Raw genomic sequence first — 26431 nt, forward strand, 5'->3', positions numbered from 1 at the left:
TGGGTGTCACGCAAAGGTCAGGGTCTATTCTGGGCCTTATGCATAATGCTGCGTCTGTTCCCCTGAACATGGCACACATAGACATACATATGCACACCCTGAATGTCACACTGGGTTTCCAGATGGTTAGTAACACAGATGTTTATATATGTGTTACATGACATCATTGCAGCTGTCTTTTGAAAAAGCAGAATATTGTTTGTTGGGTCAAAGGGCATGTGACCTCACAACTGACTGTGTTAAATTAATCATTTTAAAATATTGGCATATTGGTAAATTACCAATTGTAATATTAAAAGTAACAATTTATTAGACTTTAGACTGTAGGGCTACAACTAGCAATTATTTGTGTTATCCATTTAATTTTTTTTCTTGATCAACCGATTAATTGTATAAAATTACATTTTGCAAAATGTTCAAGTGGAAACTGCTGGAAAATAAGTTTTTGTCTTGGTTCATAAGATGAATAATTCTGATTATAGTAATCAACAGAATCTTTATTTTTTCATGGTTTTATTTGATTGTTTAAAGCACATTTCAAGTTTTGACCAGATAGTGGATATGCAGCACAGAGTGTTTAGGCTGTGCCTTTACTTGTGTAACATGTCAGTTAATTGCTGGCCTTTTAATGTTCTTCTTTGCGTCTGTCATTGATGTTTTTACTTTTTTCCCTCTTCATTTGGTGGCCATTACTCCATCCACTCACTGAGGTCAGTTCTGATCTTTCTCAGCTGTGTTAGAGCAGAGATCAGATTTAGCCCAGATGACATCATATGCAGAGTTGGTTAATCCCAGGAAGAGGACTTTGTGTTTTGCTGATGGCTTACTCGATCCACACAAGTCCACAGAGGCTACCACAGGTTCAAATACAGAAACCACGCACTAATCCGTCATGACATAATCATATATCTGTACAAGCTTCAAGTGTTTTACTCTAAGAGGGATCCTTGAAATGGCATGTAACATTTCGTCTCACACCCCTCCCCAGGATGTTGTAATTACAGGATTTGATCCTACTAGGGCAGTATTTGCTGCTAGCGCTGATATCAACAAATCTGTAAGCTTTTGTAGCCGTCAGCAGCAGCTAGTATAAGTCAGTTACCACTATTTATATGCTCATGCCCACCATCCCTGCAATCGTTGACATCTTATTTGACTTAAGAAGCCAGCCAATGAGGGTGTCTGTAGAAGTATTGCCATCTGATTGGCTGTTGAGGTTTCAGTAAAACTGGTCATACATTAATGCATGGAAGGTCATCTGTCTACAAACGTGAGCATGAGATAAAAGCTAGAGCCTTAACCAATGTGGGGTTTTTGAGAACAGTACCGATTTTAGACGAGGAAAAAAAAATCACTGATCACTGGCTGATATAGTAAGTTTTTGAGATGGAATGAAAATAGACCTTTTGTATGTGGTTTGGGCATTGATTTTGCACCAATATGACTATGCAAATGTACTCTGAAGGCTGCTTTCCTAAACAAATAACTACCTTATAACTGAAAAATATTTAACATTATTATACATTAAACATGCAATGCATTACATTGTTGACCATCTCAGAAATAAAGTCATTTATCAATTAAAATATAATTTGTAAACTCAATATGATTTGGATTGTTAGTAGGACAAGACAAGATATTTAAAACCACTTTGAGCTCTGAGAATTGTGATTGGTATTAGTCAATGTTTACATTCATTGTATTGAATAAATGATATATCTGTCAGTGGACAACAAAAAATAAGTAATAAACATTAGTTGCACTGCTAATGTTATCCAAAATTCTATTTAGCATAATTTTTATAGACATATGTAGACAAAAATGTTTGAATGTATCTTATGTTTCTGTCGTTTAAAAGTCAGATTAACTGGCAGAATCGTGAACGGCAACAAATCAGAACAATTCAAGTTCAAAGGATACAACTTGACCGCAACAGAATATATTACAATGTCCACGGCAGCCATAAGAGCGAATATCAGGATATATTACTGTATTGATTGTCTGTTCCAGCCCTTGTGGCTACTGTCATGGCACTACCTGATAAAGGTTCACTAAACCCTTAAACTGAAAAAGCTAGAGAAATTGTGTTACACCAGGAGAACACTGCGGCTATTATTTATGCTGCAGAACATTTTAGTAATGTTGAAAATAGCAGGTCAGACAGGGAAGGGCCCTTCACGCCTGCGGGTCAGCTGCTGCGGACACAAGCTGCTCTCTGCATGACACCACACAGGGTAACCAAAACTTCCACTCCAGTTAAGTATCACAAACAGGATGAAGTTATAGAAGAATTGAAAACAATTTGTGCTTTTATTTTGCCCTGCAAATGTTGCATCAATTAATTTATGTAGAGTGGAAATTTTTTTTTTATACAGATACTAAAAAGGGGTGAGATGAAGGGATGTAGCTGACTTCAGTTTTTGGATATATGCATGGTAGAAATATTTCCCAATATATTCCGCACAAAATCGCTACTGTGGTCGCAGCCCTCGCATGTCCGGGGAGCACGTCGGCACTGGGAGCAGATCAAAGATTATTTGATATGTGCAGGAGCTGTGGAAAATCCTCGTCATATGCAAAGATGTTACATCAGACATTTGCAGCTTGGCTCTGGTCATTTACACAGCCATAGCTTAGCCCATCTGCTAGGAACAGAGATGACTCTTAAGTACGTAAAGCTGCCATAAGCCTCTGTTTCCTATTGTAAGCTGTTTTAAAGGGCCCTGTGGTTTGGTGCCATCTGTTTTGACTCATTATTTATATATTTTATATTTTCTTTCCCTCTCCTCGCTGGCATGGCCTGACTTGTGCAAGACGCGCTCGTTGTCCGTGTTCATGGTGGAGGTGGATGACGCTACAGCAGTTCCCCGCCCCGCCTCCCAGACTAGTCACGTGTCTTCCTCCCACAGGCCTCCACTCCACTGTATTGCCTCCTGTCTTCCACTCTCAGTTTCTAGCCCCGGTATGCACACTGGCTGCTTACTTCTCTGGCACTTTTCCTTGTTGGCATTATGTTGGAGCTGGATGCTGTAATATTTTATTCCCACTCATAATAGAAAAACATGTACGTAATCTCAGTGAGATTATTCGTGGGTTTTTGTGGGGATGTTTTGAAGTTCTCTATACTTTGCATGCTGGCATCGAATGGGAACATGTGTTCTCATCGGTTTTCCCATTGATTGAAGAGGAACATGTATAGTGACAAATAATCTATTACGTGTTTGACGTATCTTGGTCAATTATTCTCAGTTTATGCCTCTCCTATGGCTGCTTTTTCTTCTTTTTGCTTGCAAACCAAAACCCAATTGTTGTGATTTTCAAATGTTTGTTGTTATTCCTAAGATCTAAGTATCTAAGTGTATATATTCACTTTTATCATTGTGTTTCAGAGTGACTACTTGATTAAAAATTACTGATATTACAATGTATGCATTGTGAAGTGTTGAGATTGCAGATAGTAGTTAAAATCACAACAAATAAGCTCAGTAACAGAAAAAGCGTGGTGGCATGACCACAGGAAGACATGCCCCAAAAATAAATATTGAATAAAGCGTTGTTTTGAAGGCTCTCTGCCATGAAAATCTTAGATAATGTTTTTGATTTAGGGTTTCATTTTTGCAAGAATTTAACAACAGAAACAAGTCTGTTGCTAGCCTTTGCCTGTTCCCTGATTGACTGGAAAGAGTTCATGTGAGAAGACATGTAAACACAGACAACGGGTCCATATTTTGCTCTCCTGATCATGCCATGAAAATGATGAAACAGACTAAATTTACTAAAATAATTTTTACTAAAATAACCAACAGTTGTGTAAAAAGAAAAAAAAAAGTAAAATTATCCTACATTAACTTTAATAATTTTTTTTTATTACCATGCATCATACAGAGGGCAAAATACAAAAATGTACATGTTGCAACGTGGGCTCCAGCTCTTTGTCTATACCATCACCTCTCAAACATCAAAACTTCTCTTACCAGAATGAAGCGCAACTCATGCTGTCATAATAAACCTACATGGTGACACGAAACTGAACGTGACCTTGAAAACAGATATAGAGTCCTTTATTTTATTAATAAATAAGATATGACTGTGTTGTAGAAGGAAGGCAGGGACAAAATTGAGGAATATCTGTAAAACCATATATATTTTTCCCACTCAAGACAATTGATTAAATAAACAGTCTATATGGGGGATATTTTGGCTGTAAAACAAAATTGATTAATAAATAACCCATAAACCATCTTTTGATTTAACATCGAAGTGAAACCGCTGAATACATCCCATAGGACTGAGACCAGCCATCACCAAAGGAAGCCTCTTGTATATTGAACACAGCTCATACTTTGTGTGTGCACTCCTACGTGCTAGCAGGGCACCAGAAGAGAAAATGCTCCTGATTTAATAAAGGTCTAATGGAGTGAATGTGGGAGCTTAACAGCTTTCAGCTTTTAGTTTATATAATTTAAAATAGAAGTGCTTAGGAATTAGATGCACAAGGGAAACAACTTTTTAAGATTAAATCTTACTTCAAGCAACTCTTGAGAAGTTGGTGAGCTAAATAGATTTTTTTGGCATTTTTCATAAATAGATATGTAGAGTAGTAAAGTTAAAACACAGTGAAGTCTTCATGTTTGTTCTCTCTTTTATAACTAATTGGTTACTTAAATGCAACAATCACCAACATTTACATGTTACTGACTTAGTAGATGTTAATCTTATGTATGGCTGTTTCATATTGGTTGGCAAATTGGAGCTTATTTTATCATTTTGACAAACAGGATAATGTACATTTTTAGACCCATGTAAAGCCAGTATTTGTTGGTACTGCATACAGTGATAGTGGACAAGGGCTTTACCGCAGGCTGTGGCAAAGTTATTGAAGATTAAGGAAAGGAATTAAGTTGGGTGTGTGTTTGTTCTATCCTCTTCACGTTTGTCTATAATGCCCTTGTCATCATAAGAGTGGGGTTAATCAGATTACATTTTAGGTTGTAAAGCCTGAGCTAGCGAATATAATGAACAATATGTCCCAGTGGGTTGATTATTGGCCATGTCATCACAAAAGCCTGCTGTTCACCAGCTGGAACTGCTCTTTATCCTCTCACATCCTACAAGTCTGACCTGGGACTTAATTTAAGTTATATTAGGCATTGAAATAAGGATTGCAGTTATTTAAGTTAATTGCAGGCATGTTGATGGGAATGCAAGGTTGTCACCCAAACATTACTTTCTTGCTGTGGTGTTTTTGTGAGTCTATAATTTCACTTCATTGTGTGAAAAACCTGCAGGAATCGATGCTTCAAAATTACATAACAATTTTAATTTGTTGTCTCCATTGAGAATGTTTTTCTCCTGCAGGGTTAATTGAGCCAAACAACTTAGATGTCATCTTTGATAAAAAAAAAATAATATAGACATTGATTGTTAACTGATTTGTGTGCTGTGTAATACAAAACACTCACCTTTCTTTCTTTTTTTTTTCTCTTCTCTTGCAGGAACCTATAAAGTCCAGGGCGCCACAGCTCCATTTGGAGTATAGATTTTACAAACAGTTGGGAAATTCAGGTAAGAGCTAAGAGCAATGCAGTCTGTTTTTTATATAGTATAGTGGTCGACCGATACAGGTTTTTTAAGGCCGATACCGATTATTTTGACATCAGTCTTAACCGATCCTGATATGTGCTGCCGATTTTTTGGGGCAGATTCTTGAAGCCGATATTGCCTTTTCTCCCTCCATTTACATGATAAAAATGATACAATGATAACAAATGTTACACAAGTCTCAATTAAAAAAAAAAAAGAAATTAATTATTAACAAAACTAACAAAACATATTAACAGTTGAATAGCAAACAATGTGTAAGTTGTTATAGGCCTCGAGGTGGTGACGCCTCAGATGATCTACATGTTTGATGTGTTTTTTTATTTTTTCTGGTATCAGCAGCAGCTCACCAGCGAATGTCAGCTGTTGCACCAAGCCTTGCCTGGGGTTGGCTCAGTGAAATGGGCTAATTAATCGGCGAACGCACTGATGTATCGGCCGATGTTGTTACAAGTAAAAAAAACGCAAATATTGGTCTGATATATCGGCCTATTATACTCTCTTACAGACAGCACAAGAATGAAGAGTAAAATGTGAATAAGCCATTTCACACTATACTAGAAACAAACAACAAAACAAACAATCAGAAGCAGTCTAATACGGATAAATGTGATAACACATTGACTCACATGTTTTCAGGTCACTTTTGTGTTTGAGATATTAAATGAGTACTTTAGCTTTTCAGTTACTCACGCTGTGTTGCCTCAAAGTGCCAAATACCAAGTCCAGCTTCTTTTAGCTCTCCACTCTAATAATAGTCGAGCGAGCCTGGTATCGGCAGGGCCTTGGTCAACTTTCCCGTTTCTTGTTATACTTAAATATAATACGGCTGATCTATGTTAAAAATACACAAAAGATGTTTGGGGGAACTATAAAAGGCTGTGGTCATAATCTTCACTGACACATTACATAGTATATAGTCCCATCAGAACGCTAGCTCTCCAGCTATCCAACATAAGAAGATATAAGAAGAGTTGGTCTAATGTCAGATCACCAACATTAGCCTCGTCTGCTTCCTTTTTAATTCTGTGGCAAGATTAAAGAGATTTGGAAAAGGACAGACAGGTTGGTTGCTGACACATTTTTAATGTGACATGAATTAGAGTTCTTATGCGCCCTGCTGCCCTGAAATAATTTATTGGTATTTTTATTTGGATAAACACAACATCCAAACGGGAAAAGTACTGTAGTCCTTGCTGTCGGCTTCATGAAGCTGAATTCCCTGACATTCTCACATTCCTCCACCACGAACGATGAATCCAAAAAAGGAAATAATTCTTGATGAATTAAAGTGCAGTTTAATCCAAGTCATATTTATGCAGTCGAATAATTCAGTACACATTTCAGTGTAATTTTGCAGGTGAAGTATTCCTTTTAAAGAAAGCAAAATAATTATTTGCACAATGTTTTCAGTGTAGCAGGTTTCAGTAGTCTGTCATCTGACCTCATGAATGTGACAGATTTAGAGTATCAGAGTTGTTAATCACGAATAATGGCAGCATGGAAATGGATGCTTTTTCTGAGAGTTGACAAATGGGAGAGACGGGGAGGACAAATATTTAATCCCTAAAAATGTTGACACTCTAATATGGAGTTGGCTAAATGATGATTTTACTCAGCTGAGTGGATTTTATTTTGGAAATCAGTTTTGATGCCATGCCACTGGTATTTAGTTTGTGTGAGACAATTTGTTTACATTGAGGATTATAAACTGTAATGTAAATATGATCACATCCTACTATTCTGCCTCTTATTTTGGAAAAATTGACTTGAGTCCATACTTAATTTAGTGTTCAAGGCCAGGTTTGCAGTTTAGTTGTTGTGTTAAGCTATTGTTCAATCTGGTTTTCATGTTTATTGGTACAAATATAATTTACCTTCCTCTGTAATCATTCAATTAGCACAGATTGTGTTTATTCTTTAAATGCTTAGTTTTCTTCTTTGCATTGCAATGTTTTTAGATTTACAGCATCTCTTCAGAAAAAAAAAGTTTTTATGTGGAAGCTGTCAGCGTGGCGTGGATGGAAGGAAAGGTGCACTTTCAAATGTCGACATTTAACATGAGGGAGACAGGTGCTCGAAAACAACGCCAATGGCTTCCATTCAACTTGAGGATAAATTTCGCAGCGTGTTTGTTTATCTTTCCACATGTGTGGGAGCCAGTGGATGCTATGAAATCCTGCTTCCTCTTTCCTAATCCTACCGCTACAGTACCCAGAGACTCTCCTCTCCTACAGCACTGCCCACATCATGATAATGTGCTATGATGCATAGCTGTGGCTCCAGGGCAGCAGCTCTTTGATCTGGGCTGGCTGGTCAGTTAGTTACAGAGGGTGTGAGAGAGAGAAGGCAGCGTCAGATGGTTGGGAGGGACTGGGACTGTTTGTTTTTTTAACAGCAGTGCCTGTCTGGTTGTTTTTGGAAAGGCTCACCTGTCATGTTTGTGTCGATTCGAGTGTTGATTGGGCTGGCTCTCAACACTCATAATTCAGACGGCATATGCAATCATATCTTTACTACTTTTACAAACTGACGAGAGCAAAAGGTACAGACAAGAGGTCTGTGCAGTCTCCCACTGTGCAACCACCCACACCTGCATGTCCCTATCATACTTTTTTTTGTCTCTTCTGCTGGTTCAAGTCCTTTTATAATGGAGTAAATACAGGTACAGTCCCAATCAACATTTTATAACATAATTTACCCTAAAGAAGAGTAACTTAGTCTATTTCAGTGTAACTACATCCTCAAAATCTGCCAAAACCCTCCCAGCATATTTTAAAAATGCAACAAATGAGTGAGGGAGCAAAGACTCAAGGAGATGTTGTCTTGTGGCTGTGTAGTGTGTGACACAGGGGGTCAAAGGACGTGGGAGAGATTAACTGACCACTGCTTGGTGTGTGGCCTGTCTTCTAAAGAAGAATTTGATGATGCAAAAGACATTTGTCAGGGCGTAAAACCAATGATCTGTTGATCTTTATGAGTCTAGACAATGGCAAAGTCTCAATGCTGAAAAACCAAAAGTTTAAGTCGAAGCAAATTGTGACCTCCCTATCGGAAGTCAAACTGAATTGTGAGTTTGAAAAATCGTGACACCATGACTAACCAACCACGAGAGGCTACTGTCAGACTCTTTGTTTCTTTTCTTTCTTTCTCTGCTGGAAAGACGGGGAGGCTGGTGGGGTCTTGACAGTTGCTAAAATCACATTTAAGGCCCTTTGAGAGAGTCTCTGTGTTGGGTATGTGTGTTTTAGCTAGACTAGGAGCTCTACTTGCTGGAATGTCAATGCATAGGTGTAGCCGTGCCTAATGTGCTTAAGGTCAACGTTTGTTGGCCCTAAATATCTTTTTAAGCTCTGGTTATGGCACAGTTTATAGCTGTCCCCTCTGTTGTTTACTACCACTGCAGAGGGATACATTTCTTGTACAACATTGTTTTCCCACCCAAAGATGCTAATTCTAGTGCAACAAGCAGCCATGTGTGAAAAGCACAAACTGGGGCTGTGGTTAGCCAATGTTCTGCTTTATACACTTGGCGCTGCAACTACTAACACAGTTGGAGAAAGCAGATCAACATATGTAGAAGACCTTGAAGTCTTTCTATTTCATCATCTTGGAAAGCCCTGGAACATGGGTGGTTGACGTTAACTCAAATTCAAAGTGAAAAAAATAATAATTCAAAAATATATGTCAAATGATATATAATTATATTCCCTCATATGTGAATTATTCAAAACTGAATGTGTCCATTTCTAATTCTTCACATATTATTCACTTTTTGGTGTGGTAGTCCTAAAATGTGTCCACCGGTGCAACACAATAAAGAATGTTATTATTTAATTCAGAGAATGTTGGACAGATAAGATAGATAAGCCAAAGGCATATTAGTTTGTCCCAATTATATTTCCACATCAAACATACCCCCAAAAAAATCAGAATTATGTTATTTCTATACTATAAGATGTACTCATAGAGACTTCACCCAAATGCCTGGGCTACGTTCATTATAATTGGTATAAAACCCAAGGAATCTTCATTTCATCCTTATAGCTGCATAGTGATGATACCATTACTGTACTATCCCACACTTTTTACATACATTTTTCATTAAAATACCTTTTCCACTCACAATTCAATTTGTTGCACCACAGGACATTCCATTGCACCATTGGACAACAGAGTACTAGTATGCCCCTGTCGTGTACAAAGTCAAATTAATTATCAAACATTGTCAAATTTACTTTCTGCGTCTCTCTCTCAGGAAGTTCTCTTTCCTCTCAGGATCTTCATTCAGCCTCTCCCTAAACTTCCTAGACCTTTCCTTGGTGGTCATCTCAGCCTCTCACTTTCAACATGGAAATCAAACTAGCTTTAACAAAACAGGGAAGGAAGGTTTGAGTTGTGTTGTCCTCAAATTCTGAGGTTAAGAGAAAATGCAAAAAAGCTACTTAAATAAGTCATTAAAAGTTGCTCTCGTTAAGGTTGAGGAAGTTTGCACCCATCCATGATCTGATGTCAGCCAGACAATCAAGCAGTGGCTGGAGTGCAGCCTGCCCATCAACATTAAGAGGCAGATATAGCTGGACATCTTCTGCAAAGCAGTGGAAGGAGATGTTATGTTTGACTAGGATGTCCCCTAGGGGTAAAATATATAAAAGGAAGAGGATGGGACCTAGTATAGAGCCCTGGGGGACCCCACAGGTGAGGGGGGCAACAGAGGAGAAGAAATCCCCAAGCAGGACAGAGAAGCTCCCGTCAGCCAGGTAGGATGGGCCATCCAAATGCGGCCGTCCATTAATCTCCATTCATTTTTTTAGACTCGGATTATATCTCTTTTGCATATTTAAACTAATTTTTCAATAAAACTTGTAATACAAAAAATGTTTGTTTACATGTTTGCTTTCACTATGTTAATTTTCATTATGATAGGAGTAAAGGAAAAAAATAAGTGAAACTGACTTCATGTTGTACTATAGGACAGTGCGTTTCACCAGTGGACATTTTCGAAATCAATGCTAGTTTGCGGCCTAGCTATATGAGAGACATTCTTCATCCTGAGTAACAGTGTTAAGGTTTACATTATTTTCAATTATCAATCAATGTAAATTGATAAAAATATTCAGATCAACACTTAAACTGCGTTGTACCAACGGACTACCTTAAGACGACCAGTTCCAACACTGCACGGAAATAGTAATATTATGAAAATATTTGAAACAGAACTGATCTTGTGTGCAGTCCACCTGCTCCAGAGATGTCTTCTGTCCTTCCTGGTTCTGGAAGGACCCCTCTCAGTAATGGGGTGGTCGCATTAATGCCTGTTTTATATCTAGATAATGGCGTTGCTCCAGGAGGACACCAGTTTTGCGGACAAAATGTAATGTGTCATAATAACTCTACATAGGGACCTTAACACTTATATCCTCTAGATTCATTAATTAAACACTCGTATGACATGCATTCAAGTATTTTAATGTATTTAGATTAATTTTTCATTAAATTACAGTTGTTTTAAGATAAGTAATGCTACCTAGTACAGTTGCACCGGTGGACAAATGTCATGTTCAAAACAGAATATTTGCATAGTTGAAGAACGATACTCATTGTTTGCAGATGGATTAGATGTAGAAGAATGAACTGCATATTAAAACATTAATTTTAATGAAATATTATCAAATTTTAGTAATATTTGTCACTGGGAACACAAAAATTGAGCGTCACGTCAACCACCCACATGCAGCTAAACCAAACTTTGAAATCCAAGTTAATTTTAAAAGTTTTTACACAAGGTTTACATTTTGTTTGGTGATATCACCTGTGTTAACATCGTATGTCAAAAGAATAATATATGATTATCTATATAGTGCCAAAAAATACATAATTATTTGTGTAGTTTCTTTTTAAGGATTGTGTATGGGACAAATGTTGGGTGTGCTTGTATGCATAAGCGTGTTTCTCATTCTAAGGCTATTGCAAGCAGCCTGTCCTCTTGTTGCCGTGATCCTCCCCTGCCTGACTGTGTGTGTGTGTGTGTGTGTGTGTGTGTGTGTGTGTGTGTGTGTGAGTGTTTTGGTCTAATTTAGTGACACGTGCCAGCTTCCTGGCTCCTTGTGCCAGAGCAAAAGCCCTCCTCTGTTGATAAGGAGGTGGGGCATTAGGGCAGTCCTTGACTATTTATAGATGGCCCTCTACAAGCAGTCGGGCCATCATGGTGCATCTACTTGGATAGCTTCCTGAGCTTCTTGACTGTGGTCCCTGCAGATTGCAGGGAAACTCTTGAACATGCACTGCTAATAGGGTGTGGCCCATTTTATTTCTTTATGGCTGAAACTGTCATTCTGATCTGCAAGCAAATTGTACTCTAATATGCATGCCCACACATACGTCTACTTTATTAGCAGAGGATTCCTCTTGTCTGGGCTTGTCTCTCACTGTTGATTATTTCCTCTAGTCCATTAAACACATCCTGACCATCCCTTCCATTGAGACCACTGCTGGCCTTCAGCCTTACTCTTTTTTAACTAAAGCCATGTTGTGCAACATGTAAAAATAATCCTATTGCTGAGTCACGGCATTTTGATGTTTCCAAATAAATACTTATATGATGACATATTTACAGGAATATATACACTATGTTTGTTTTACTCTAGTAAATGTTAATATGTCTGTGTCTATATGATAAATATATTGCAACTCTGTTTTTTGACAACATTATATATATATATATATATATATATATATATATATATATATAAATATAAATATAATGTTGTCAGAAAACAGTTAAATGCTGAGTTGCAATATATTTATCCTGTGTAAAGAATAGAGACTGTCCATTAGCTGAGACGGAGACACTTTTACTAGATTAACTGTCATCATAAACTGAAGCTAAAATATTACCACACACTTTAGCAGAGAGGTCTTGTGTGTCCAGCGGATGACTGGCTACTCCAAGATGATATGACAGAAAGGCTCACTTGACTGTCTACTATAGGAGAATCAAGGCGATAGATTAAATCTATTTATGTTGTCAACTTTGTTGAATGGTGACACGTGACCCTGTTAGTCCTGCACAACCTCAGAGCCTCAGATATGTCAGAGCGTGGACGACTCGGCGATTAACGCCCAGGAGGAGCTTATCTGCACACTGTTAATTCTCTCCTGTCCTGAACAGATCCCAGCAGCTGGGACTCGCCTCCCAGTTCACAGATTTTTGTGAAAATTGACAAAGGACCTGACATTTCGGTTGCTCCTGGTACTGATTGCAGAAAACTATAATGTTCTAGTGATAGTAGAGCAAGAATTTAGTCCCGATTGGCAGCTGCTTCTTCAGTCTCTTGTACTTGTACTTCAATGGCTGATAAAGCTGCTGCAGCATGGATACATTATTGCATGGATGTTACTGTAATGGGTGTTTCATATAAGGAGGTTTCCTCTTGAACATTATTCAGTGATGGTTATCAGCATGCCTGTGAATATTTATGAGCCCCATGAAGGCTTTTGAGGGCACGATATGCCGTGTCAGTGACACAGGGTCTGTGTTGATATTTCATGCATAACACAGATTCTTATGCATGCCATGTGGATAATTTTACAGATAAAAAATGTTTGTGCTGACTGCTCTTGTAGGATTATCCTTCATTCATCAGAAGCTACACCATAGAGATGGATGCAGCATAGTTAATAAATAATACAAAATATTAAGAAGCAGATTATAATGACATAAATATGTAACAGATATAAAAGATATAATGACGGAAATATTTTGCAGTGATTTAAAAAAAAAAGTAGCACACCGTTAATGTGATTCACAATCTCAAAATGATAAATACTATTGTGTATTTATGTGTGAGGTAGGTGAAATTAAGATTCATATGTTTTACTGTCCTGTCTACGAGGATACAAGAGATGCACTTTTTCGTAAAATAACCTCCATTTATGTTGATTTCTTGTGGCTGGATTATTATGAAAACTTGAGCTGTGCTTGAAAAATGAAACTTTTTTGCAGCCTACTTTGTTTGCCAAGCTTAAAGAAAGGAAGCATATTTTTTTTAAGACTGAGCTTCAAAACAGCCTGTAAATCTCTTAATTTTCGAATGAAATGTTTGACCCATGCAACTGTATTTTTGCTCTCTTGTGAGCCCATAATGGTTGACCAAATCAATCAAGTCAGGCTGAATGATGACTAATGTCAGCATCTCCACATCAATAAATGTATTTCCAGTACTAATAATGTAATGATGCCATATAAGAAAGAGAATTAGGCCAACGGTGGAACATTACACAAACCATTGCATTGCTTTAAAAAGAACTGATTATGAAGAATGACTAATCTTAAAGAATAACAGCCCAGTCCACCTGATAAATAACTTAATTTGTGCTGTGCTGACTCAGAGCAAAACTGCCCTAGTTTTTATTAAGTCCCCCAATTCATTGCTTGACTGATATATTTGTGGCGCTACGGAAGTTAAAAGCTGCAAATATCTGGTAGAATTAATTATTAACTTGATAAAAAGCTTATTGGTGTTTTATCCCCCCCCCCCCCCCCCCCCCCCACACACACCCCCCACCCACCAGTTATTCATCCCTATGGCGTGTTGTGGCATTGTTGTGCATATGAGCTGTATTGTGTTTGTAGCTCCAGGCTCAGTCTGTGCAAGCCCAAGTGCTGATCACATTTCAGCCTTGTGAGAACATCCTCAGAGCACTGGGCTTAATGGAAGTCACTTCTTCTTCTCCTCTTCTCTCGGTGCACTCGACTCCATAATCTAAATCTTTAATACGCATTCCCTGTCCTCTCCTCCTCTCCTCTCCAGCCCTCTCCTCTTTGGCCCTTAACTCTGACATTTCATTGTAGGGCAACATTGTCTTCAACTGCCATGATGCAGCCTCCCCTCTCACTGTGTTGCCTGAGAGGGGCTGCCTGCAGATACAATAGGTTGGATTGTCTCAAATTGTCAAGACAGCGGGGGTCAGGGCTCCGCTGATGTTGGCTTGCAATGAAAGCACATCCCATAATGTTAAACACAATTGGATTTATTTTTTATGACTTAAATAGAAAGATATTTACCATGTCAGAAGTGTTTTCTTTATTGTGTATCACTTTATTGAGAAGCCAACTGCTGAAATAGTTTATGTGGCCTTTAGCTTTTGAAGAGAACAAAATTGTAAAGTGATTGAGACGATTGTTGGCAGTCATTCTTCATCATTTTGTTGCTTTTGAAATGTTTAAGAAAAACTGTTGCATTGCAGAGTCATTTTGCTGTTTTGTTGTCATGGTTGGGTTTGTGTCAACTATCAACTTCTCACATATCCAATTTGGCACAGCTATTGTTAGCAAGTTATTTCACATTATATATTATACATTTAGACAGAAATCACCCCACAATATGTGCTCTGGGCTTTTTCCACCAGCCATTTCAAGTACTTTGCTCACATCCAGCAGCAGAAGATGATGATAATACACTGTGTGCTTTTCCTCTTGTGATGACTGTGCTTTGAATGCCCTCTAGATTTGGGCCAAGCTTTGATGAGTCAGCCCTCCCAGTGATCTCTTGTCACTGCCTCATCTGTCATGGGCTTCATTACCACGAAAATCCTAGAGACTAAAGGGCAGACAGGTGTGTGTATGTGTGTGGGTCTGTGCTTGTATGCACAGTGTGTTTGTTGCCCTGTTGGACTGATGTTTCTGGAACAAATCGGGAAAATCTAACTGTAAACTCCCCGGCTTGCAGCTGACACACAGTCTAAACTTATATTTCCATTCTCAATTCTCATTTGTCTTAATCACATGTTTATTATTTTTTCTTCCAGGCAAGTGTAGTACAAATGTGCTTGCTCATTCTCTCAATCTCTTTCCCATGTTTAATCTGTATCTTAATCTCATTGACTCCTCTTATCTGTCTGTGTCACTGTCTCAATGCTGCTCTGCCTGCTGTTGGAGCAGCACTGATGAGGATGTCTCCTGGTTAGTGAGCTTTCAGGGAGATGGCTTGTATGTCGATACAAGGCGCTCCTAGGATGTCACCAGAACTGATACTTTAGTACTAAATTGAGGCCTAGATTCAGAAAACATGTTGGTACTTGTTTTACTACAGTACTATACCATATGCCCCCTTTTAAACCAATGTGAACCTAGTTCTTTTGCTGGGCTGTTGCTGGTTTGCAGTTGGTTCAACTTGTGAACTGTCTCAGAACCTGATTGCTTTTCCACAGGCTGTGTCATTACGCCACTGCATACGTCTGTAGACGTCTCTGCTCTCTTACAAGTATAGTATAAGTATAATAACAACAATGCCGGACCACATTGTCTCTATACAAATGTTGTTCATGGCTTTGTGAGCCTACATTGTCATCCAAACATGATGTGTACAACACTTTGTTCTGCTTGTCTTGTATGCTATGGATGGCGATTACATTCTTTATTAACACTGATAGTGTCAGTGTTAATAACTAGCTAGCTACACTAATTAGCGAACACTAGCCCATATCAATCACATTGCAGTTAAACAAATCAAATGTAATGAATGATACACATTTTTAGTTGGTCTTGTTGGTCACTATTATCCTGACCCCAGCCCCTGACATAAGTGGTTTGTGGTTCAAGACCAGCAAAGAGTTGGTGATGCTCCGGAACCAGTTTTCCTGGCCGAGAGCCGGTTCTTTGGCAGTCGAAAAGCGAGGCTCCAAACTGGCCCTGGAACTGCCTTGGTCGAAAAGGGGTAGTAGTGAGCTGGGTATTTGAGGCCCAGCATCTTTTTATGTTGTAGCACATAAAGCTTCCCCACTCACCTGCTAGTAGCAGTCCACCTGTGCACTGCGACACAAAGAGAGATGGGACTAAGTATTCCTTTAATCCTGACAGAACAGAACCTTAATATTGTTAAAAAAGAGTAGCTAATATTGGTAGCGAGAGCAACAATGCAGCAGACTGCATCTTTTTCTCTGCTTCACATCTGGAGAAAGAAAGTAGAGTAGCCAACAGCAAAACCGTATTTATGGATGTACCTATGGTCTGGATGGCAATGAATTCTTTTTCACATGGAAGAATGAAATAGGTATTATTGTTTGGTTATTTACCGTGGTATTAAATTTCACTGGTGTTCGTGTTGACTACTAAATTTCTGGTGTCATAACATCTTCAAGAGAGTGGTTCAAAGGACCTGGGAATGTTTCCTGGTGACTGGTGGTTTTGAAAGTTCTGACTGTAAATAAGAATTCAATGAATTCTAAGGCAAACATTTCTATGACAGCTTTGGAATTCCTCAGAAATTGTGGGCTGATTACAAATGGCAGATAAATGAGTCTGGTTTTTGTGTTCACACAGCCTTATCTGTTTTTTTTCCAGAGAGTTGTTACATGTTATTGAAGAGTGTTTGTGAAATCCGATGCTGGTTGCTCACAGGCCTCAGCAGTTCATTTTGTTGTGACAAAGCTGTTAAGTCTGCAGCAGGCAGACATTATGAAACAGCAGCTTTAGGGCACTGTGTGACTGCTTGTTTTTTTAGCACCAAATGTGGCACCAGAGTATCAAGAAATTAGAATTTGCCCTAGTTATTTACAGTTAACTGTTGAAATAAAACCGTTACTCTGTATTGATATACTGTCCTGTTTGGCCACACCCCAATTTTTCCCCACTATCAAAACACCGGCATACATAAGATAGTACAGGATAGTTGATCCAGCCACATTCTTCTTAAGTCATACACGTCACCACTGAATGGGTGTGGTGGTTTCTAGTAGCAAAAGCTATTTACAGGTGTTGACAGTGTGCTGCTCACCATTACAGGTGTTTCCTTTATACACCTTTTTATTTTAATCCTACTTTGGAGGCAAGGAAGCTGTAAGCTACGTCTGTTTCTGACAAACCTGTTGAGAGAGGCCGGCTGAAGTGTGCTTTGTCATTGCTGCTGTAGTGTCAGTGAAGATTCTCCTCCCACACAATCTTATCACCAAACCAGGGTGATGACTCAGTTCAGCGCATGAAGTACCTTTTACGGCACTTGCGATGTATCTACGTATTACATTAGTATTGTTCTATGTGGCAACATTTTGAAAATGTGAAGTTTTGAACTCTGTCTATGGTAATATGTCGGTTTTGTTTCGTTTGATGCTGAAGTGATTCTGAAGAAACGGGAGCTTGCAAAACAAACCGATGAGAAACGGTGCACTGACTACATCTTTATGTCACAACATTCTGATGACCCTAGCAGCTTATTTAAATCAATACAGAGGAAAACATTGCAGTGTTGTTCACTCAACTTATTTGTTTAATGAAAACATATTACAAGTTTATAAAGCTCTGCATCCTTATTTATGTGGTTGAGTGTGTGTTTCTTTTTACCTTCATCAAAGAGGTTATGTTTTTAGTGCAGTTTGTCTGTTTGACAGCAGGAATATGGAAAAAGTACTGGCACAATATTTTATGAAACTTAATGGAATGGTGTAGCATGGGCCAAAGGAGAACCTAATGAATTTTAGAGCAAATCCAAATCATGCAGCAAATACACACAATCATTTTTACTTTAGTTTACATTGCTAGACAGAATATTTGTGCTGCATTCATGTGGTTTCAGAATATTTAGAGAAATTTGATTCCTGATCATATTTGACTTGATTGGTTTCTTTTGTTCTTCTTTGTCACATAAATACAGGAAACGTCTATAAATGTGTTGCTTAAACACTCAATAAACACCACATTTAAACACAATAAAATACAATAAACCTTATTTGTAGCATCCATGTTGTTTCCACATGTACTAATGCTCATGAACACACCAAAGTCAGAACAACTCAACTCTGGAAATTGGACCACCGAGGGAACATGTCTATGCACTGCTGTGCTGTCTGAGTGCCATTCTGGCAAAAACAAGTCATGCATGAAAAATAAAATCCATCAAATTGATTGCTCAATATTTAACAAAGGTCCACTAACTTCATTTGTTTGTATTTTTGTCTCCACAGAGGGAATCCCTCAGGTGTACTACTTTGGTCCTTGTGGGAAATACAACGCCATGGTGCTGGAGCTGCTCGGGCCCAGTCTAGAGGACCTGTTTGACCTCTGTGACCGCACCTTCTCCCTCAAGACCGTCCTCATGATAGCCATACAGCTGGTAAGGCCCAGAGGAAGAGTGCAGCAGTTGTATATTTAGCTGAGCTGGCTTTTATTATTTCAAACTTTAAAGGAAATACAGTGCAACTTTTGACTACATTTCACATATATAGTGGAGGAAAGTTCTTGTAAGCAAATCACTGAAGCATTGTAGACACTGCCCTAGTTTTTAATAAATATTTTAATTTGGCAGTCATCAAAGATATTTACAACTTTAGCTGAAAGATGTACAAAGTAATAAAGCTATAATATTTGCAAGAGGTGTCTGTCTTCAGTGTAGCCACAACTCGGAATACTTTCTCTTCATGTTTGAAAACTGAGCGATTTAAAATTTTCATTAATTCTGACCTGTTTATTGCTCATCTAGATAACACGGATGGAGTATGTCCACACCAAGAGTCTGATATACAGAGACGTGAAGCCAGAAAACTTCCTGGTAGGGCGGCCAGGCAGCAAGAGGCAACACACCATCCACATCATTGACTTTGGTCTGGCCAAAGAGTACATAGACCCCGAGACCAAAAAACACATCCCCTACAGGGAGCACAAGAGTCTGACTGGGACGGCACGCTACATGAGCATCAACACACACTTGGGAAAGGGTGAGGAAGTCTCTATAGCAGAGCTGTGCTTTGATAAAGCCTTTAGATTTGCATAGACAAGCTTTGCTCACATTAAGTTTAATGAAAATGTCTGAACTGTATTGTGTGCAAATACAGCACTAACATTTCCACAGTGATTTAAACAAATACCTATTTAAGCTGATTTTACACTTATTTGTTTAGCCATTAGAAGATACCTGAAGTATATCTTAATGTCATCTGTCTTTAATAAGATTTGTCTTATTAATTTTTGGGGTATTCTGAAGTGTCTCCTCTTTAGTCACTTTTCTATTGCAGTGATGGTCCAACATGTGCCACAGAGGTCAACAATCTGCGTGTTTTAAGTCCAACCAATCATCCCAAGAGCAGTTTCACTGATTAGTTCTTCCCCTCTGCTCTTCAGAGTGTTAATCAGTGAGAACAAACCTGGAGACTGTTGACTCTCCATGGCACAGGATTGCCCCTCCCCTCTCGGCTTAAATATAGCTTTTTATACCGTACAAGGTTCATTTGAACTCTTGAATGCTGTGTTTTCCTACAGTTCAGTCGCCTGTTAAAAGGGTCTGTACACTAGAGCCAGACCGATGTGGGATTTCTGAGGCAATACTGATTTTCGAAGGGGGAAATTTATCAATTCAGCTGTTATGAAAATAGACCTTTTTTATTTGAATTAAGCACTGATTTTTTTCACCATCTTTCAAATTCACCCAGAGAGCTACTTTCTCAAACATTAAACTTTAAAAAAGAATATTTAACATTGTTATACATTATTCAAACAATGTATTACATTGTCAGCCAATTCTATAAATGATAACTGAAAAATTAAGAATAAATGGGAATAAAATTAATAGATAAATAAACATAATTACTGTTCAGTTTCAGTCAATTGCCGACTATTTAAAATGTAAAAACTAACACATTTTTAAACCATGCCAAACAACATTTTCTGCCTAAATATTGTGTAAAAAAAGTTACATATCGTCACATATCGGACAGCATATACACTGATACAAGTAGCCCTTTGATCGGCTGATAATATCTGTCAACTGATATATCTGTTGGCCTCTACTGTACACCACATTCAGAACATTAACATAGCAGAAAACAACCATTTACCATGTAAATATATAGTGGAGTAATGTCGTCCTAACCAGTGTTTTTTTTAATTCAAGATACTCTGTTCTTTGTTGACAACTAATAACAACAAATTGTTGTGGTAGTTGGGTCGGCCCCACTCACCATTGATCTGCACTACTCTCATACGGCGGTTATTATTGATCCACATCGTTGTTGCAGAGGTGAAACAGCCACCCTCCGGTTCCCCCTCAGGTTATACTGTTAGCTCTGTCCTCACTGTGGTTGTTTTCAGGACACTTGTGCTGGTCACCACTTCAGCCAACGCCATGTTGAGAACCCTGCGCAGGCAATCAATGTGCTCTAAACTCCATGTACAGCCCAGTAGCCTAAAATTTGTCTTGTTCTGTCTCTTCCAGAGCAAAGCAGAAGGGATGATTTGGAAGCGCTGGGTCACATGTTCATGTACTTCCTCCGAGGTAGCCTCCCCTGGCAGGGCCTTAAGGTACTGTAACGTATTGTTTAACATTGTACAAATGTCAGCACACACTGATTTACATCACATTTATACTCTAATTGCTTGGCGTAGAGATGAACCTTTTCCTGCTGCCCTCATCAGTACAGTATCTTTTTCAATATTGTAAGATATATGGATGTAGACCTCAATAACAACTTAATTATACTGACAGGTTTACTGCCATATGTCATCAGATCCATGTATGTGCAGCGTGTAACACATTTTTGATCTACCTTCTTTTACCTTAGAGTTTTATACTGCTGATTTTAGAAACCCACAGACCAGACCTTTAAGCTCACTCTGTAAGATACATTTGACTGATTATCCACTCTTACATCCTAAACAATAACTAATATTTTTTTAGTTTTTCTTTTTTATCATCAATCTCTGTGTGCATTTATGGCCACACACCACTTGTGTGTATATGTTTGACAGGTTTCTACCAAGGTGCTCACAATCAAATCAAATCAGTCTGTGATTAGAAGAAAAAAGACTGCCCCTGTTGATGTGGGCTCGTCTTCGCATTTGCATACATTTTGCTCCATAAACAGCTACACACCAAAAAAAAAAATCCACCCCCACACTTGCTTTGCATTTGAACATTTTACTGAGAAAGAGCTTAAATCTCTAAGATACACAGGTGTGATGACAGGTGCCTGGAGGGCAGGTTATAGCTGCAGAGTTTCTTTTCGAGAGGCGTGAGAATCAAAGGTGTACATAGAAAAGACTAGAAAACACGACACCTCATCTGAACATTTGCTATGTGGGAGGAAGCTCGTGGTAGATGAATGTGAGGGATGTATGAATGTGGGGGATGTCGGGTGGCTCGGGCCAAGACAAGTTCTTACCAGCACACAACATGACACTAAGCATCAAAATACAAAGAAGGAGTATAACGGTATACAATCCTACAGGGTCATTGTTGTGTGGAGCAGCGGGTGAAGAAATATCATCATTAAACTACTAATGAGTGGAAGACGTTATCTTGGCTGATAGAATCCATGTTGCATGGTAACCTATCATGCATAGTTGAGAACGTGAAGTCACGACCATTTTGGATGCATTCAACTGGTATAAAGCGGGTCTTTTAATTTCTATAGATTGATGCTGTGATGCACAATTAATGTACCCTAATATCGTATCAGACAAAAACTAATTTAAATGCCCCCAAGAAGTCTTTCTGCAAAACAATGTTCCCAGTCAAATATAAGTATTGTCCTTGGATGGTTGGTGAAACATCAGGGATGTGATCATAGATGTGAACTGACCCTGCAACCCCCTAAAACAATCTTGTGACAAGCACTGATGTTTAGTGTTTATTTATTTCCATAAATTATTTCCATACAGATTGATTCTGATTATAATGTGTGGCTTTTGTTATGGTATTGGTTTATAAATATGTTTGATGTGTGTGTTTTTCCTCTCACATATTGCTTTTTCTTTTTTAAATATTATTGTTTACATTCATCTGATCTGGATATGGCAAAAATCTTTTATAACGGTATACATCATTTAATATCTTTGTAATGCTTTGTACCAGAATAGAGTAACTGTTCTGTGAATTAGATAATAAGTTGTGTAATGTAACTATAATCTTCTTCAAATTTGATTATTTTCTTACTTGGTTACAAACAATAACAAGTGCCTCACATAAGACAACACCTAAGATAAAAACAAAAGGCTCTCAACAGTAAAACAAAAATATCCTACAAAATGGAGACTTTAAAGTTTGAGAAATTCCTTTCAAGTGTCACAGGTTTTCAGGTTAACAAGATGTCTCCTCCTGCTCTGTCTTTACAACTTCACTCTGCCAGTCCAAATCATGTTACTCGCAGGCAGCTGGATTTGCGAGAATTACAAGATTGAGTGAGAATAGGTGCTGCAGTGGAAACAGTGTTAGCAAATTTCTTTGGCACCTTGGCTTGTTTCAATCCTCATGGAGTTGAAAACTGTATCATATTGAATCATTCAAAAGATATTGTATCAAACTTTGAAAATCCAGCATTATGTGAGCAACACATTGTCGCTCACATTTTAAACATCACAATGCTACAGGTCCCTTTGTGAGTAAGTGCCATCGCTTGCTGTAAGAGAGATTGTACTGGTGACTGGGTGAAAGTCTAAAGTGCCGTGGCACACCAAGCTGATTTTCCCCAACACAGGCCCACAGCACTCAACGTGTCTGTGTTAAGACTCAAGAATTGAGAATGATTAACCAGATGATTTGCATCTGTCTGCAACTCAATATATAACCGCCAAATATATAATGCATTTAAATATTACACCTATTTGTATACACTTCTTGCAGCCTCTGTTATGTATTTGCTCAAATTCTGTGTAATTTGTTTTTTTCCTGTCTCCTCCCTAGGCGGACACTTTGAAGGAGCGGTATCAGAAAATAGGGGACACCAAACGAGCGACACCCATTGAAGTGCTTTGTGAAAGCTTCCCTGGTCAGGAAAACCAATCAGTTTCCTTTACATTTACTCTGTCAATGTATTTATTTGCCATTCAACCCCATATGTTCTGTTTTGCTACAGAAGAGATGGCCACCTACCTGCGCTATGTGAGGAGGCTGGACTTCTTTGAGAAGCCTGATTACGACTACTTGAGGAAGCTCTTCACTGATCTGTTCGACAGGAATGGCTATGTCTTTGACTATGAATATGACTGGGTCGGCAAATCACTTGTGAGTGCCACTTACCGAATCCACTCGTCCTCCACCCTCATTTCCCTCTGAAATCCTTTGATTGGGCCGTCGTTGAGCAGTATTACTTTATTGGGATTATCATTATGTTCCCAGGGTGCTATGTTCACAAGGGCTTTGTGTTGAATTCTCAGCATGTGTTTTATATAAACCATCATTGTACAAGCATGCTAAGGGCTATACTTGCAATTCAAATAGTAAAAAAAAAAAGGTGTTAAGACTTTTCAAATGCAGTTTTAATGGTGAAGAGGTGTCAAATATTTGGCCCCAGGGCCAGAATCAGCACCCCCAATCTGGCTTAATGGATGATTTTGCAAAGTGTTAAAACTAAAGTTAATAATTTTAATGAAATAAATTTTGTCAACTGGGGGTCTTCCTGTCCCAATAAGAGTAGCAGATTCTGTACTGGATACATTATTATAGATCCTGTGTGCTTACAAACAGGCTATGTCACACAAGCAGAGCCTACTTTTTAAGCAGGAGCCGCCTGGAGTGTCGGGTTTTCAAAGAAGTAAAGGAGAATGTTGCTTCAGAGGATTTTCCACTTTGACCATAATACACTCCCCGGAAAAATAATGAATACTTATTCGAGTCGAAATAATGTGTAAACATTGTGCAAAATCTTGTCAATCAGCATCTGTATTAGACTTCTATCTTAAAACAATATTAGTGGAACTATACTGCTAAGCCAATTGATTTGTAAGTAACTGGTAAGGCCAAATCTGCTTTCTCAGTAGCTTCTACTTTAGTTGGCGTAGTGTAGAGAGTAGATCTTAACAATTGTTTGAATTGTAAAGAAGGAAAATACTACACTAAATACTATATCGTTGCTAAGATAAAATGCATGTGACTAAAAATGTTTTTGTGCCTTTGTAGCTCCAGTGTGATCATGTTCAGAATGGACTTGTAAATCATTGCACTGAAAAGGGAGAGATTCAGAGATGTCATTCATAGGCTATAATGAAATTGTTTTACTGGTCCAACCCACTAGTATAAAATTGGGCTTTATTTAGTGCATGAACCAGAATGACTTCGACACTGTGGTCCAAACTCAGGAAAACTGTCTTGCCTGCAAATTTGCAGGCATAGCTTTCAAAGAATATGGGCGATTTCATCATAATGACCCAGGGAAAAATACACAGAACATTTGACCTAGGGTAAAAACATTGCTGACACGATAAAACTCTTTAAACGTGTCATATTATGAGGATGTGGAACTGGGGACATAGGACTCCAGGAACACAGATACATGTCTGCTTTATTGCTCTTATGTAATAATTTGTCACTAGGTTGTAAAAATGTTTTTACGTACGGCTTTGTTCCATTTTAATTATTTTGACTGTTTGTTTTGTTGTGTTACCTGCAGCCCACACCGATAGGCCCCATCCCCAGTGACACACCCCTGCCCCCCAGCAGCAGAGACAAAGCACAACAGCAGACCAAAAACCAGGTGAGGTCATCAGCAGTAAAACACAACAAACACCACACCCACCCACCAACCAAGCAACCGACTGACCAGCCAACGAGCCAACGAGTCAACCCTGTCATTCAAGTTCCTCTGGCAGACTACTCTTGTTGTGTCCAACTTCCTGGTGAAAATGGCTGCCGTTCGGTTCCGCTTCTTCTTCTTTCATGTTCCTGTCTACAGTCTGACTGCTGACTAGTTGGCAGTGGCACTTCAAAGTCTAAAGATCATAAGACTTGTACAGAATTGATACTTTACCAGTAAATGAACCGGCATGAGGCAGGCTCTCCTGCTCCAGCTATGAAACAAGTTTATTCCTCACACCTTGCCACTCTAAGCTCCGGTCATTGCATGCATGAGTTGAAAATGCAGAGTGCATTGTTCATACTAGTAATGACAAACTATATGCTTAGTGTGTGACAAAGTGTTGATTTTTTTTATTTTTCACCTTTTATTGGCATGCTATCCGAGCCTTGTTTTCTTTGTTCAGTAGAGGGGTAATATTCAAGAGTTTAAGTCAAAAATGATTATAAAAAGCCTTCTGATGGACTCAAATCATGGTACGAATCGTGTTGTTTCACTTGATTAGTCTGACTCATTGTTTCCCGTAAAGCCAGACAGGGAGTGCATTAGATTTTATGATTGACTTATTACAGTGGACTCTAACCTCTTTTTACTGCTCTCCATTTAACGTGATTGGCTTGGCAGCAACTTCCCACCTTTTTTCAGGCTTTCCAAAGCACCACCTCCAGTTTCAGGCACGTTGCTCATGACTGTAAAAACCTGTAACATCCTGGTTGAAACAGTCAGCTGCATCAAAAGAAAACGTGCTATCTGTCTCTTTAGTAACAGGTTATATGTGTTGGTGGGGAGATGTACATTTTTATGTCTGCAAAAAATCAAATTGATCCTATATTTGAAGTTTAAGTAATGCTGTTACCCAGATACCCAACAACATACAGTGCTTTGTGAAAGTATTTGCCCTCCTTGTAGTTTTTTCCCCCAACTTTATAGCATTGCAACCTGTAATTTAATGGTGCCTACGTATGTGTTCACCCCCTTTGCTATGAATTTCCAAAATGTGATCTGATGCTACCATCAGAAGTCGTATAAATGGTTAAAAATTCACTTGAGTGCAGTCTAAAGTGTCACACATTATTTAGGGCTTCATCGCAAACAGGGTAGATACATAAGAACATTTTGTTCTTTTTAGAATTTTTTAAAACATTTCCTTTTTAAATTGACTCACTTTGACTATTTTGTGTAGTTCTATTACAAAAGAATATCATTTTAAATGATAGGTTTTAATGCAACAAAATGGGAAAAACCCCAGTGGAGGCACTGTAGATAATTGTCT

At 38.5% G+C, this 26431-nt stretch overlaps 1 protein-coding gene across 5 annotated transcripts in view; it reads left to right on the plus strand.

Annotated features, from left to right (window-relative positions):
* csnk1g2b (casein kinase 1, gamma 2b) overlaps positions 1-26431 on the plus strand; it is a 49034-nt gene that overhangs the window by 14581 nt on the left and 8022 nt on the right. For 3 of the 5 annotated variants that reach the window (XM_059340654.1, XM_059340653.1, XM_059340657.1), the window contains exons 3-9: positions 5496-5565; positions 18562-18710; positions 19077-19311; positions 20805-20890; positions 23271-23355; positions 23443-23591; positions 24976-25059. In XM_059340654.1, the coding sequence (XP_059196637.1) occupies positions 5496-5565; positions 18562-18710; positions 19077-19311; positions 20805-20890; positions 23271-23355; positions 23443-23591; positions 24976-25059 (858 nt within the window). The remainder of the gene's footprint in view (positions 1-5495; positions 5566-18561; positions 18711-19076; positions 19312-20804; positions 20891-23270; positions 23356-23442; positions 23592-24975; positions 25060-26431) is intronic. The other 2 variants (XM_059340655.1, XM_059340658.1) reach the window with 1 other exon arrangement.

This window comes from Centropristis striata, chromosome 9 (assembly GCF_030273125.1).
Source record: "Centropristis striata isolate RG_2023a ecotype Rhode Island chromosome 9, C.striata_1.0, whole genome shotgun sequence".
Classification (NCBI taxonomy): Eukaryota; Metazoa; Chordata; class Actinopteri; order Perciformes; family Serranidae; genus Centropristis; species Centropristis striata.